Source organism: Pagrus major, chromosome 9, assembly GCF_040436345.1.
Source record: "Pagrus major chromosome 9, Pma_NU_1.0".
In the NCBI taxonomy this organism is placed as follows: Eukaryota; Metazoa; Chordata; class Actinopteri; order Spariformes; family Sparidae; genus Pagrus; species Pagrus major.
Window position 1 is genome coordinate 17215764 of NC_133223.1, and position 14653 is coordinate 17230416.

At 39.1% G+C, this 14653-nt stretch overlaps 1 protein-coding gene across 3 annotated transcripts in view; it reads left to right on the forward strand.

Moving 5' to 3' along the window:
* Positions 1-14653, forward strand: part of pde11a (phosphodiesterase 11a) — a 40343-nt gene that overhangs the window by 11654 nt on the left and 14036 nt on the right. For all 3 annotated transcript variants that reach the window (XM_073473995.1, XM_073473996.1, XM_073473997.1), the window contains 8 exons: positions 881-970; positions 1589-1729; positions 2770-2834; positions 4820-4952; positions 6504-6579; positions 11074-11141; positions 11616-11708; positions 12757-12807. In XM_073473995.1, the coding sequence (XP_073330096.1) occupies positions 881-970; positions 1589-1729; positions 2770-2834; positions 4820-4952; positions 6504-6579; positions 11074-11141; positions 11616-11708; positions 12757-12807 (717 nt within the window). The remainder of the gene's footprint in view (positions 1-880; positions 971-1588; positions 1730-2769; positions 2835-4819; positions 4953-6503; positions 6580-11073; positions 11142-11615; positions 11709-12756; positions 12808-14653) is intronic.

Sequence of the window (14653 nt, forward strand, 5' to 3'; positions counted from 1 at the left end):
TGTCTCTCAGATAAGGCTGCACCGTGCGCTGATTGTATAGAAGTCAACCTGTGTGTGCACATCACAGCTGTCTTAATGCCTTTCAGTTTGCAGCCGCCTCTCCGCATCCTCTGTCGAGCGTGCTTGCATATTGATGTTCATTACGAAGAAAGAAATGTAGTTCGATTCCAAACTCGTACGGCGTTGATTCGATTTCAGGACACACATTAACTATAGTCATCAGGTGATTACATTATTTATGGGAAGAAAATATGAGTGAAATAAGGAATTTATGTTATCAGCCCGCGGCACAGTAAGTCGGACTATTCAGTCAAATGGTAAAATGTCAGTTGGATTGATTTATTTGTCCTCGCAAGTAATGATGCCAATGAAAGACCATTTCTTATTTGTTCCAGTTCAAACGCTGTGTTTTTCTTGGCTGAAAATATCACTCATTCACGTATTGTTTCTTGTTCGTTTTATTCTCCAAATTGTATTACCAGTTCTAAAATGTGCTACAAAATATGAGTTTTCTAACAAATCGTTCAGCGTTTCCCACCAAAACACATCGTGTGTGCTGGAGCTCTCACAAATGTGTCGAATGCATTTCCGTCCTCCTACATTGTTTACAGTCATGTTTACCAGCCACCTTCTTCTTGGCTCATTTCAGCGGTTCCATGAGAAATGGTGTGAAACCTTTAGTAGGACTGTGTATTGCCGTGCGTCACCACAGGATACCTTTAAAGATATCTGAAAGTAATATTAAAGGAACATGCAACATGTCAGTGAACATTACATAGCTACATTAAACAAATACAGCTACTAAAGTCTTTATGTGTTTGCAGTAATTTTGATAAATCATCCTGTTTTTCTCCAAATTATCTGTTCATTATGTCCACAGGTGCTGCAGATGTACCTGCCCTTCTGTGGTATCGCGATCTCCAACGCCCAACTCTTCGCTGCCTCGAGGAAGGAGTACGACAGGAGCCGGGTAAGGGCCACAGGGCCAACCAGGATAATAAACCCCCCCTTCACTAGGATCAGCATTACTTCCTCCCCCCTGATGCTGACATTGAGGCCGAGTATTGATCAGCAGCAGCCCACTTGCTGCCACTGCAGTGGGGGATCACAGAGCAGCATGCAGCCCCGCATGGACGTTTTCTCTGGATCTGTGGTGGGGGATGGGCCGGTATCCAGACTATAGGGCCTGGTCCATGGTCTAAATCTCAAAGGGAATGTTAAGAGATGCACTAATTTATGTCACACATTGATCTGTGATGGAAGAGAACATAATGAGAACACAGCTCAGAGAACAGAGGAGAGAAATGCGAGGAGCTCCCCTTACATCATGTGATTTTTATGTGCTTGTGTATTAAAATTGGATTGGCACTACCTTAGATAAACGGCCTAATTTAATTTTATTGGCAAAACTAATAATATTATACAATCCTGTTGGTTTATGGTTTCAACTGAGTGGGGAAAAACATGTTAATTTAAAGGGTCTTCAGTATTAGATGATGAAAGATTTCTGATTTAGTTTTCCAGCAGCATGCGGCTCCGATTGTTGGGAGTGATGTCAGTGGTATCTTCTTCTGTCTTTGGTGCTCAGGCACTCCTGGAGGTAGTCAATGACCTGTTTGAAGAACAGACTGACCTGGAGAAGATTGTCAGGAAGATCATGCACCGTGCCCAGACATTGCTAAAGTGTGAGCGCTGCTCTGTTCAGCTGCTCGAGGACATTGAGTCACCGGTACTGTTTTTGTTTTCTCTGCTGTGTATGTGTGTGTGTGTGTCTCTGTCTGGTACATTTGTGCAGTGGTGGAAAGCAACAAAGCACATTTACTCAAGTACTGCACTCAAATAAAAATTTTGACTGTTTATAAAGCAGTTAAAACATACTCCACCTCGAGCATCCACAACAGTAAAATTCTGCTTACACATTCAAGGGCACTTTTACTGTAAAACAGCTACTTTTACGTTGGATATTTTAGGTACATTTTGTTAATGACACTCTTGTACTAAAGCAGGATTTCAAATGCAGCACTTTTACCTCATTTTTTACATTATTGCACAGGTACTTTTAGTTAAAGGTGCAAAATGTAAGACTTGCCCACCTGTCAAATTCATACCTACACCAAAAGTGGCTGTAGCTGCTGGTAGTTGCTAGTTAGCTCAGTTAGCCGTGCAGTTAGCAGTCAGGACTGGGAGCTTGAAGCACTGGGGGAGTTTTGGTGTTTAAACAACTAGCACAGGAGCTTTGGACCAGGACGAGCCGGGGCTAGCTGGTTAGCATGCTAATAACTTCAGTAGATATCTCTGATCTGAATACTTATTCCACCACTGCATTTGTACATGTTCATGTCTGTTCTTTCTCAGGCTGAACAGTTAATTGAAATATTATAGAAATCTCAATATGTATCAAAGTACAGGAGCTGCAGTTTTTGATAAAGGTAATGAGTCACAACATACCATTATAAATGAAGCATCGTGTTGCTATAGAGATCCTCTAGCCTACAAATCATATCCTCCAGACGTAAGGGGAAAATACTTTTTTGTACAGAATCCAGCAAAAATCGCATCATCGTTATCATTTATCAAAAAAATCACCATTAAAATCAAGACTCATTGAAATATCTGTCAAAATGATCTGAATATGACTTTTTTTTTGGTTTGCATGTTGTCCAGCCAGTTTTTTTCTGTTTGCCTCACTTTCTATCAGTGAATAATATTATGTACATTAGGGCAATTTTTCAAGAGCCTTAGTGATTTCTGCCTTTTCAAATCTTCCAGGTGGTGAAGTTCACCAAATCCTTTGAGCTCCTGTCCCCTAAGTGTAGCGCAGACACTGAAAGCAGGTATGTATCTATGTTTCAGTGTAAAATTCCACTCTGCACCCCAATAACATGCAGCCTAATGAAAAACATAGCTTTCCATTAGCTTTCCATTAGCTTTCCATTTCCCCCAGCCATCCATTTTCCCCACTTCTCATACCAGTAACCTTTTCACCAAATAGTCATATCTCCACCTTTGTTTGCCTTCGGCTCCTGTACATTCTGCACAGAGCCTTGTTTGAATCTGTAAAGCTTCCATCAAGGACAAAAAAAATAAGGGAAGTTTAAAAAAAAAAATTGAATATTCTGGAGTGCTGTGGGAGTAATATGCTGATTCTGAATAGGAGGCATACTGTAGGAGCCCGTCTTAATTGGGTTTTGCTGCTTCTCTCCACTGCTAGGCATGGCTGAGTGGTGAAAGAGAGGCTTAATATTGTGTGGGATGTTTATGGATGAAAACCAATGCTGAAAGGAAGACAAACTATCCCTCGAGCCCTGCACTTTCCATGACTGATACGATCACTTCAGGGCAGTAGTGATAACCGCAACATAAAAAAATAAAAATACCAATAGTAAGAAATTAGTAGTAATCAGAGAAATGTCACTCTTCTTGACAGGCTAATTAGGTCTTCCTGGCCGAACATACTCCCTGCTGATCTGTGTTTCTGGGTTCACATTTAAACAAACAGCCAGTTTGTGAATTCAAGTAAAAAAAAACTACACAACATTTCAAACCAAGCTGATGTGACAAAAGTACAGTATCTCTGTGATGACGCTATAGGTTTACATCTGAATAACAAGCGCTGCTGTGCCAGATTTATGTGTGTAATTAAGTGAATAAATTTGGTGTCAGAAGGCGAGTGTACTGTAGGATTTCTAATGTGCCTTACAATCGCCAGCCGCCCCCATGGGGAGAATAATGTTGAGTGAGTGTGCAGTGCTGCTAGTGTGTCTGTGGCAGCTAAATGACAGACAAGAGACAGGGAGAATGAAGAGAGCAAGAAAGAAAAAGGCGATAAGGCATCTTAGCCGTCACACCAATGAGGTTTAGTCCCTTCTCAGTGTGGGTTTCACATCCACACACAGCTGTATCACCAGATCAAAGGGATTTAAAAGATCTGACATTGGTGTCTCTCCGTCTTTATTCTAAAGACAAAGTGAGCCACGCTGAACATTTACCTTGTTGCGTTTGAAGGCAAAAAGTCAGCGACTGCTGACTGCAGTTAATGTGAATGGGGAAGTGTGTGCAGGGATGCAGGTGTTTCTATGGCAGAGTGTGGGGGCGTTTGGCAATAAGGAAGACAATCACACAATTAACTTTTAATTACTTCATAAGCTGCAGGAGAAGCTTACTGATATCTACTGTAGAAGTTCATTAAATGCAAGTCAACGCAAAAGAGGAGTCCGCAAGGAGAAATAAGAAAGGCCTTTTGCAAGCTTGCAGTTCAGGTGTGAAAGACAATAAAATCTTTTTTACTTGAATACAATTTTTTTTTTTTGGTGTGTGTGCTTGAGAATTGTTTTTTAGCTGCAACCTTCAGTTCCCTGTCGGCTGAGTGGCTGTTCAGTTTGGCCCTTTTTCCCAAGGAGGCTTTTGGCATGGAGGTCAAGTGTGTGTGTGTGTGTGTTGGTCATGACTCAAAGGGCGGCTAATTTGTTCATGTCCCTTGTCTTCAAAAGCTGCATACTGTAGCTTCTAAACAGATTCACACCATATGCCACGTATAACTCATGAACTGGTAGTCGTAGACACTTGTGGAGGCACCATTGAACTCTTTTTCATTGCTCTTTCTACATCAGTTGGTTCATCAGTTCATTGGTCCATAAAAAATCTGTTAAATGGTCCACAAAGCTGCGTCCACCCTATAGCAACCGCAAATATCTATCTATGAGGCTGAAACTTGCCATAGAGGTCAAATGTGTGAATGTGAATGTGACAAATTTGTTCCACTGTTGTTTCTTCTGTTGAGTTCCTTTTGTCATCTTCCCTTCTTGTTTTCTGACCCTAGTTTCAAAGACAGTATGGAGAAATCGTCTTACTCAGACTGGCTCATCAACAACAGCATTGCAGAGCTGGTAGCATCCACAGGACTGCCCGTGAACATCAGTGATGCCTATCAGGATCCTCGCTTTGATGCTGAGGTATACACAAAATAACACACCTTTCAAATTTGACATCAGTGGGATTATAGCAAAATGAAATAATCTCAACTAGTGTTACAGAAGCACCAGTATGAAATATGCCTGTGGCGATTATCATTCAGGTCGATCAAAACTAGGCTTACTGCGTGGTGCTGAAGATGTTTTACCACTGGCATGTGTGGAGTCGCAGGCACTCTAAACGTCTGTGGGATGTTCACACGTTGATGTCACATGCGAGTCGATGAGGGACATGACTTGGGATTCATTAATGGCTGTGAAACCGCCTGGGGAGCGATGTCAGGATGGCATTGTTAGTGTGCGTTTTGATTTGTAGACAGAAGGAACAGAAATGCTGTTTATCAGTTTATGTTGCTGTCTTAACGTTCAGTTCAAGATGATTTCATAACAGTTTACACCTTGATTAATTGGACTCTCAAGTGATCGTCGTGACCTTAAGGACTCATGCAGGTGTCAAAATTAAAATGGCTGCCAGTCAGTAGAACTGATGAAGTCATTTTGAAGTCATCTCTTCAAGACCAAACGTAAAGTCCAGCTGCCTTTGACTTTCCTATTTTTAAATTGAAGTAAATTAATGTATTATTTCTAAATGATTGTTATTTTTTTCTTTTGTTACCACATGATGAGAAATTGCATACTACCCCCTTCTCCCATTTGTCAGCTGTTAATTGATCTCTGTGGAATAAAGGCCTTTTCAAACCAGGAAGTGTTAACTGCAGCGGCCGGTGCTGACGCTGCACAGGCCTAAGCAAAATCCCACAGCGGCTAGCACAGCGATCCACTCTGCATCCAGCTGCAGGCAGCAGAAGTTGACATGGTCAACCTTTAGCAGCAGTGACAGAAAAATGGAAAACGTGTACTGGGTGGAAAAGCTACCAGCAGGGCAACAACTTCCTGCTTCTAGTTTTTAAAGTTGTTACTGTACTCTGCATCGTGCAGATCCTATATTTCCATATAGCTGTGCTCTTCCACTAGAGACATGTAAGCATAGTTAATACTCCAGTGGTGAAAATATAATTTCATACTAGAGAGATGGGTATCATTTTAAATCTTTCAATACTTGTGCTCATACTACATTTACAGTTTTGTAACAGGTTCAGTCTTTCAATCTTACTTTGAAGAATATAAACAAATCAAATGCATCACACCCTAATACTGTAGTGATACAAAGCAGCTTTCTCAAGATGAAATACAGTTTAAAATGAACAAAATTACGATTTTAAATATAAAAATAGCAGATTAAAGAAGATGGTAAACAAATGGAGCTGCAACCTGCTGCATTATTTTCATAGCTGATTAATTTGCCAGTAATCTTCTTGATTAATAAATTAATTGTTTGATTGTAAAACGTCATCAAAAGTTCCTGAAGCCCAAGGGAATGTGAACAAGCTTTGTTGGGTTTAAGGTTCAAGACCCAGTCCTATTTATACTGAAAGCTAAAACCAGAGTACAGTGCAAAGAACAGGAAGTATTTCTTTGGATATTGCAGTTAATTGTCATTTTATTCTGTTTTTACACTCCCACTCTTCTCAGGCCGACCAGTTCTCTGACTTCCACATCCGCTCTGTGCTTTGTGTTCCTATATGGAACAGCAACCACCAAATCATTGGTAAGTTACCATATCGAGCTTCCTTTTCTCTCAAATGCATTTGATGATTGATTATTTATGTTTATTTTTGTTTATTAGTTTTCTGAACTGAAAAAAAGCACCTTCTTAATCTAGAAGTAGGTTTCTAGTTTAATTCTCGTACATGCCCTTTGCTTAAACAGCCGGGGGTTAAAACCTTACAATGGAAAGAGTATTTTTGTGCTTATCAACAGACATATCTCATCAATGGGCTAATTAGCCTACTAACAAAATGATCAGAGGGCCATGATGAGGTTGTTAAAGGGCTGCATTTGGTCCAGGGGCTGCCAGTTGAATAGGTGTGGTTTAGGATGTTGGGGGGTCAGTCTCTGTGCACGTCAGTCAAGTTCTTCCACACAAACTCAGAAAACACTTTCTTTATGGATCTCGCTCTGTGGTCAGAAACATTGCCGTGTTTAACAGGAAAGTACCTTACCCAAACTGTTGGAAGTACATAATGATATAAAATGTTACTGTATGATGTAGCATTAAGATTTAGCTTCATTTGAGCGAATGGGATTAACACAAACCATAACATAAGCACGAAACCTAAAGATAGAGATGTCCACATACTTTTGACCATTTGTGCATCTGATGAATCGTGTAGAGTTCACATAAACTCATAATGCAGGTATAGAACATTTTTTCTGCAGAGTGGACAATAAGGTAAAGAGGGGCTTGAGCATGTGTTCAGCTGAGGCTGCATGTGTGTGATTAGATCCACGCTGCAACTTCACTCCACACTCGGAGGTGGAGTTCCCATCTTCTCTCTGTGTGCTTTGTGTTTCAGCCCCAGGCCAACACCACACTGACACTCTGATAAATCATTGATCTCTCGTCTGGTTTTGGTGCTGGATATTGCAGTGAGGAGCAATGGTAGCATCCACTTGGTCCAGTGAGGTCTGACGCAGGAAGTCATTAGTTTTATTCGAGTGCAAAGTGATCAGCATATCTGCCGCAGATGGTCGGTGAAGACCATGTTTTGTTTTTTTTTTAGCGTAGGTGTAAGTGCATTTGTTGGGGAGGGGAGAGGGAAGAGGAAGAAGAACAGAAACAGTGAGGGGAGAAAGAAATGCAGCGTGTGTGGGTGGCACCTGAGGATTTCCGGAGTGAAAAGAAAAAAAAAAAACATTATACAAACAAAGCAGCAGGAGATGAAATTCTCAAGTCAAGGATGTCCTTGTGTCATCTGCCAAGGTTACAGCCAGCTCTTTTAAAATATAACCACAAGAAATCCTGTTTAACAATAATGACCTTTAATGTTTAATATCAAGTGTGAGTAAAATCGTATTAGCATTTCCTTCATCATATGCCATGAAAGTTATTTTAATAAAGGTGGCTGATTTTTGAAATTCTTTTACCAAAGACTATAAAACAATGTTGGTTTTGCTGGCTTGAGTTGCCATTTTGCTCTGAAAAAATAGGAGATGTCAACGATGACTCAGAAAGAGCCAGGCTAGTCCAAAAAATCCATGTCATTACGCCTTGGTAATTTCCAAATTAATAAATAATTTAACTGAGCACACTACTAAATCCCCATTATGCCACAGTTTGATTGTGATGGGTCATGATAGGCTTGCACTGGTCACTCAAAAGTATTGCAGGTTAACATGGACATTTATCATGGGTTATCTCGCAGTTTGTGGTGTCAGGATTCAGATTTCTCAAATGCTGACTGAACATCAGACCAGTATTATGATTTTAATGAAACATATCTAATATTTGTAAGTGGAATTAGGAAAAAATATGAATGTGATATCTTAGTTTCAGCTGGTAACTGACCAGGGTATAGTGTTCATATAGTAGTGTAGTGTTGCTATGACATGCAAAAATATCACCCGTGAAAAAGGTCTCTTACAGGTGTGAATATGTCCCTCATCAGCTTTGCACATCTGGAGACTGCAATTTGTCTTTTATTTATCTGTGCAAAACTGCTCAAGCAAGGGGATTTTGATTGAACAACCCTTTTCAAGTCCAGCCACAAGTTCTCGATTGGATTGAGATCTGGACTCTGACTCAGCCACTCCAGGAAGCCATTCCTGTCTAGCTCTGATGAACATTTTAGCTAACAGTGCTCAGTGTGTTCCACAAACTGCACATCCCTTTATGATTAACAGCTACCTTTCGCATAAAAGCAGCGGCCAATATGGGCAGATTCATTGTGATTTTCACCTTTATTAATCTTTTTCTGTTCCACGGTGATTGCCAATTTATTTCTCTCACCGCACTGACTCTGGGTCCGCTCCTGTTTGCCAGATCTGAGCCACAAGCAAGCCATAGCATGGCCAGATGTCAGCCGTGAGTGAGCCGACAAAAAAAAACAACTGTGACCCAGATTTGGGCCAGTTCTGGTTTATTTGGTTCGCTCTTGGCTGACCACCCAAGTACCATCATTCCAGGCAGTTTGTGGGCCGGATGAATGTGTCTGGTGCGGGCCAGATCTGGGCTGCTACAGTTTTGCTATGTGAGATGGGGACACTGGAAGGGTCAAGACTTCACCTCTTTAGAAAGATTACTCATGTGTTAAAGGTCCGGTGTGCAGGATTTAGTGGCATCCAGTGCTAAACCGATAAAAGGATGGACAACAAGACCCTCTCTAGAGCCAGTGTTTAGTTTGTCTGTTATGGGCTACAGTACAAACATGGCCTAGCAACATGGTAAACTCTGTAGAAGATGCTCCGCTCCCTCTGTAGATATAAAAGACTCATTCTAAGGTGATGAAAACAGAGTAATTCTTAGCCTCAGATGATTATATATCAATGAAAACATAATTATGAATATTATATTCTATTTCTGCCAATAGTTCCCTCTAAATCCTACACACTGGACCTTTAACGGTGAACTGAAGTGGCTGCAGGATTGAAAACTCACACAACACAATGGGCCATCTATGTAAAACTTCTAATGGAGCTGTAAATTATCATCATATTATGGTTTTTGGTGAAATAACACTTGTGACAATGGGAATGTGGAGTAGTTAAAGATTATGTGGTCGCCACAGGGCTCTAAGCAGTCATTTAGTTTGCTTATGCTCAGGGCCACCTCTGCTGCAACTCATCGCAAATTATATGCTTATTACAGAGGGAGCAATAAAAGATCTGAGAAGAGATCAACCCTGTATTTTAGATTTAATGACACCTTAATGAAAATTGTTCTTAATCCCGTTTCACTTCTGTGGATCTCCAGCCATACATTGAAATTAAAATGTCACTTTGGTGGCAGGTTTTTTGACCTCCTAGAGATAAATAAAAATGGTAATGTGTAATTACTTTTTAGCATAATTTCTCAGTGACAGTAAAAGTCTCGATCAATTAAATGTTTATGCTTTTATCAACAAAGGCTTTCTCTGTTTTTAATTAGATGATGAGAGAAGCCATCTAGACAGGGAAAACTGCTGTCAAATAAAAAAGCATTGTAGACAATAACTGGATGCCCTGTCAACGATAACATTAATTAAAATGTCCACAGTGCTACATTTTTGCCAATTTGTATCACCCTGTGTCATTATAATAAATGTAGCCTTAAACTGTCTTCATCAAGTCTACTGCGGTTTTTAACATATAGTAGTTTGAGACAACAGATATCTAGAAATCAGAAATTAAATTAGAAATATTTCATTGTTTAAAATCCCGAATGTCCAGCACCATCAATTTAAATAGTCGTAATCACCATTACTTTAATACTAGACATGCATCAAGAAGTTGTTTTTCACTTCCTGTTTCAAACGCTGATGTAAGGCAATGTACTGTTATGTGTAGACGAATGAAACCACTCCATTTCTTTCAAAAGAAATTGAATGGTTTGCCATCAGACATACAAAACAGTTTCCAAAAAGTGGTTAAAGGAAAAGTTCACCCAAAAATGTCAATTCAGTTGTTATTTACTCAGCATTCTCGTGCCAATAGAAATCAGGTGAGTCCACAAAACATTTCTGGAGCTTCACAGCAAACCAGTGTGGCAGCATCCTCCTAGAGAAAACTGAAGTAGATGGGGACTTGTTTTAAAATGTAAAAAAATCAACTGAAAAAATAACTTAAAATGGCTCCCAAATTGATTTGAAAAGACGTTATGTACACTCTCTTTAAGCTGAAATATTCACTGTAGCTGCTAAGCTAAAAGTGTTAGCGCACAGCCTGTGGGCACTTGTAGTTTTGTTGTTGTTGATACATTGTTTTTTGTTTTTTGTACTTTTTTGTTTTATGCCCTTTTGCCTTGGTTTTAGAAGTTTTTATTACGATGTTAATAAATAAATAAATAAACAAATACTGCTGTTGTTGAATATACTGCTGTTTATGTGATAGGATGTTGTGTCTCTGCCTAAGTCCCATTAATAATGCATGTTAGTCAATGACAGAGTGTGTGGGTTTGATCCTCTTTTAATTGCAGACGGTTATATGCTGTGGAGCCTCGCCAATATCAAGCTTTAAAAACAACATTAAGCTCTTATTGTATGAATAAACTGACCTTGTGTTACAGGTGTCGCCCAAGTGCTGAACAGGCTTGATGGGAAACCGTTCTATGATGCAGACCAGCGTCTCTTTGAGGTGCTTGATTTGATCAACATTTTCCCAATTATTGGAACTGATGTTTTTTGACGATTTGCTGATAAAATAGGTTCATAATCTGAATCTGAAAAGTAGCAAAGTTATCAAATAAATGCAGTGGAGTAAAACGTACAATATTTGCCTCAGAAATGTAGTGGAGTGGAAGTAAAGTAAAGTAAAGTAGCAGAAAATGGAAATACTCACCTCAAAATTGAACTTCAGTGCAGTGCATGAGTAAATTGTACTTAGATACATTCAACAATTGGTTATTCTAAATCTTTGTACTAAAATTTAAAGTCTATGCCAGTTCTTAATATCTGTTACCACTCTGCTTGATTACTTATAATCTGTATTGGCCCCGAAAAAACACAAAGGTCGATACCTAGCTTTTAAATAATTCTCAACATACAGTAGCCTGTGGGTGTATTGGAAACTGTTACTCAACAGTTTGTCTTCTTTTTAACCTTTTCTTAGGCGTTTGTGATCTTTTGTGGGCTCGGCATCAACAACACCATCATGTACGACCAGGTGAAGAAGTCCTGGGCCAAGCAGTCTGTGGCTTTGGATGTAAGAACACCAAGTCTTATTTGAATTCCTGCCTCATATCAGGATTTGGAAATAAAAAATGTTTTGAAAAATAAATATTTTTATCTGCTTACATTTGCATAGACATTACTGTGCTAACTGTAATGCTGCTTCAGGGTGTTGATTTAAGTTGATTCTGCTCTTGTTTTAAACTTCAGTTTCCTTTTGTCATGCCTGGTTGCTCACTGTGTTAGCTCTCATGCCCTCCCTTAGATGATATTTCCCCCGTGCGTCCTATCTGTTTTGCTATTCCATTAGCTATAATGGCAACTCTATTTTCCTTTCCAGTCAACATATGCTCTGTGCTGTAACATTTACCCAGAAATCAGTGAAAACAACGACTGCTGCACAGCTAATATAAAACCTTAATTATTCTCTCTCAGGGCTCTTTGTGCTTGGCTCCTTTTTTAGTCTCATATTTCCACAAGAGTGTACATGTGAGAAAAAAAGTGCTGAACTCTCTTTGCAGATAACATTCTCACAAAGGTTTTTATTGAAAATTAATGAGAGGCAGTGAAAAGCAATCCCTCATCTGCCCTGCAGTATGTAGCCATTCAGCACTACTCAGCCTTTGCGGTATGTCCTTAGATTACAATGGGGAGCTTTCAGGTGCATTATAGTAGTTAGCACCACATTGTTTCAAAGTAGGAAAGGCAGAGAACAGAGAAGATAGGGCATTTAAAGGAGAGGCGCAGAATGAACTAATATGTAGATGCATTGCTCCTGGCAGCGCTGAATAAACATGAGCATTTATGATCAAATAAGCAACTGCAGGTCTGAGCGAGGTATTTCTCTCAGGAAATGAAGGGAACATGGCGATGGAATCAGGGCTGACATCGCTGCTCTCGTAGACTGTACCAGAGGCGAGTGTTAACTTCCTCATCTAGAAGATCTGCTGGATGTAATGCTGTAATACGGATGTGCGGTATTTACAAGCCGTAGCCACTGTTGCGCTTCTCTTAGAGCCCTACTGGGTATTTTTAATGACTGGAAAAATACACTGAGTGACACTGTGTTGTTATTTCTGCAGGTTTTGTCTTACCATGCCACTTGCTCCAAGACTGAAGTTGACAAATTCAAGGTAACAGATATTCACTGTTGTTATCGTTACGTCTATCTCAGCAAACACATTTTTCTCTGTGGTGGGATTTATTTTTTTTATTTATTTTTTTTTCAACTCTGAGCTCAGCACAGATATTAAAGTCGCAACTCATGTGAGACATTACTTGTTCTTAAAGCGTATCCTTTAACAGTAATAACAATGCTTTTAAAAGATAAAACTGGCAATATTCAATATGAGGTGGGGATAAATAATATTCCTGGGGTCTATATTTTCTCCCCAGTTTTATTTTTCTTAGCAATGGAATAAAAGTAAAATAAAACTTGGCTTCCGCTGAAGGCAATGGTTTCCAATTTACAAAGAGAAGCAGGTATTGTTCAAAGCACATAAAAAGAACATCCAGTTCAACAGAGAGTGGCAGGGATGATGAGTTTTTAGAGGCTAACCTGGAAGTTAAATGTAGCATCGCCCTGGTTTCCTCAACAAAACACCGCTGGGATTTTTGAATTGATTTGGGATTTTTGCAAACAACAAAAAACAAACAAACAAAAGTTTATGATACTCACAGGTTTTGTTTAGTGACTAGTTAACAAGCGCCCTTTTTTGAAACATGTTAACGCTTTAAATTGAAATTTGGGGTATTTACTGACATATTTTATGTCATGGAACAAAACATGAAAATATCTTACATTTGTGCTAACCACAGACCTTGTTTCAAGTTTTATGCAGAAGGAAATGCATTGAACAGGCTTGTTTGATGTCATAAACTTTTTTTTTTTAAACTGGAGCTGATATTTGTGACCTGTTTTTAAAGACTTAAATGTCTTAAGTATGAATGAATTGGCTTGGAGCTGCATGTCACAGACAGAGGACAGAAGTACTTTCATTTGTCTACATGACATTGTCGGTTCTGGTTCATTGACAGTAATAAAAATTAAGAATAACACTAGCTTTTTCCAAGTCTAAGATCATAGGATTATATGTTATTTCTGTCATAAAGTGTATCATCCTTCTAATAAAATGAAAAAAGACATCACTAAAAGGCTAATTGCAGGAACTGTGTTCCTACTTTTCTTCAAAGCAGAGAATGACGGAGGATATGGAGTAATTACTTACCCCTCAGTTCCAGGGAATACTCCAACAAGTCCTCATACCTCAGTGACCAAATAGGTTGTTTGTTGTTGCTTTCCAAACGTAGCCAAATGAATATTTTATGATCTGAAGCATGGAAAAAGACAGTCAGTCTCCATTATATTTGTAGTCTATACACACTGTCGGTGTGGATTACAATTTGTGATTATCAGGTTTGCTCTGGTGTTGCAGGTAATTGCCAAAATTTAATGTCATTGTGTTCATTCTTCTGTAGATGTGTTTCATAGTGTCTAAGCGTTATATTGAGTTCATTTAAGACATATTAGTGAAAAACAAAACTATTAAAAGCCCATTACATTTCAGCTAAAGCCCTCCATTAAACAAATTATAATTCAAGACTTAGATTCCCTGTTGTCTTAGAAATCACGGGAAGGTAAAATCTTGGAAATTTAGCTCATAACGGATATGTTTTTCTCAGGGGCCCGTTAATAAGATATCTCTTTCTAATTAAATAACACCTTTTCATCAACTGTAATGGGAAAGAAAAAAATATGGCAACAGAGAGGAATCACTGGCATCCATGACTTCATTTTCCAGTTCCTCCAACAAACTGCTGTAGCACACGAGTGTAAATATGGGCCGAAAATTCCCCAGAGAAAACAAACTAATTGTGGTATTTGAAATGGATTACTCCAATCAATAGGCAATCATTCTTAATGCATTATTTATGACTATGAAAAAATGAAAATATCTACATTTTTAATTGGCATTGACA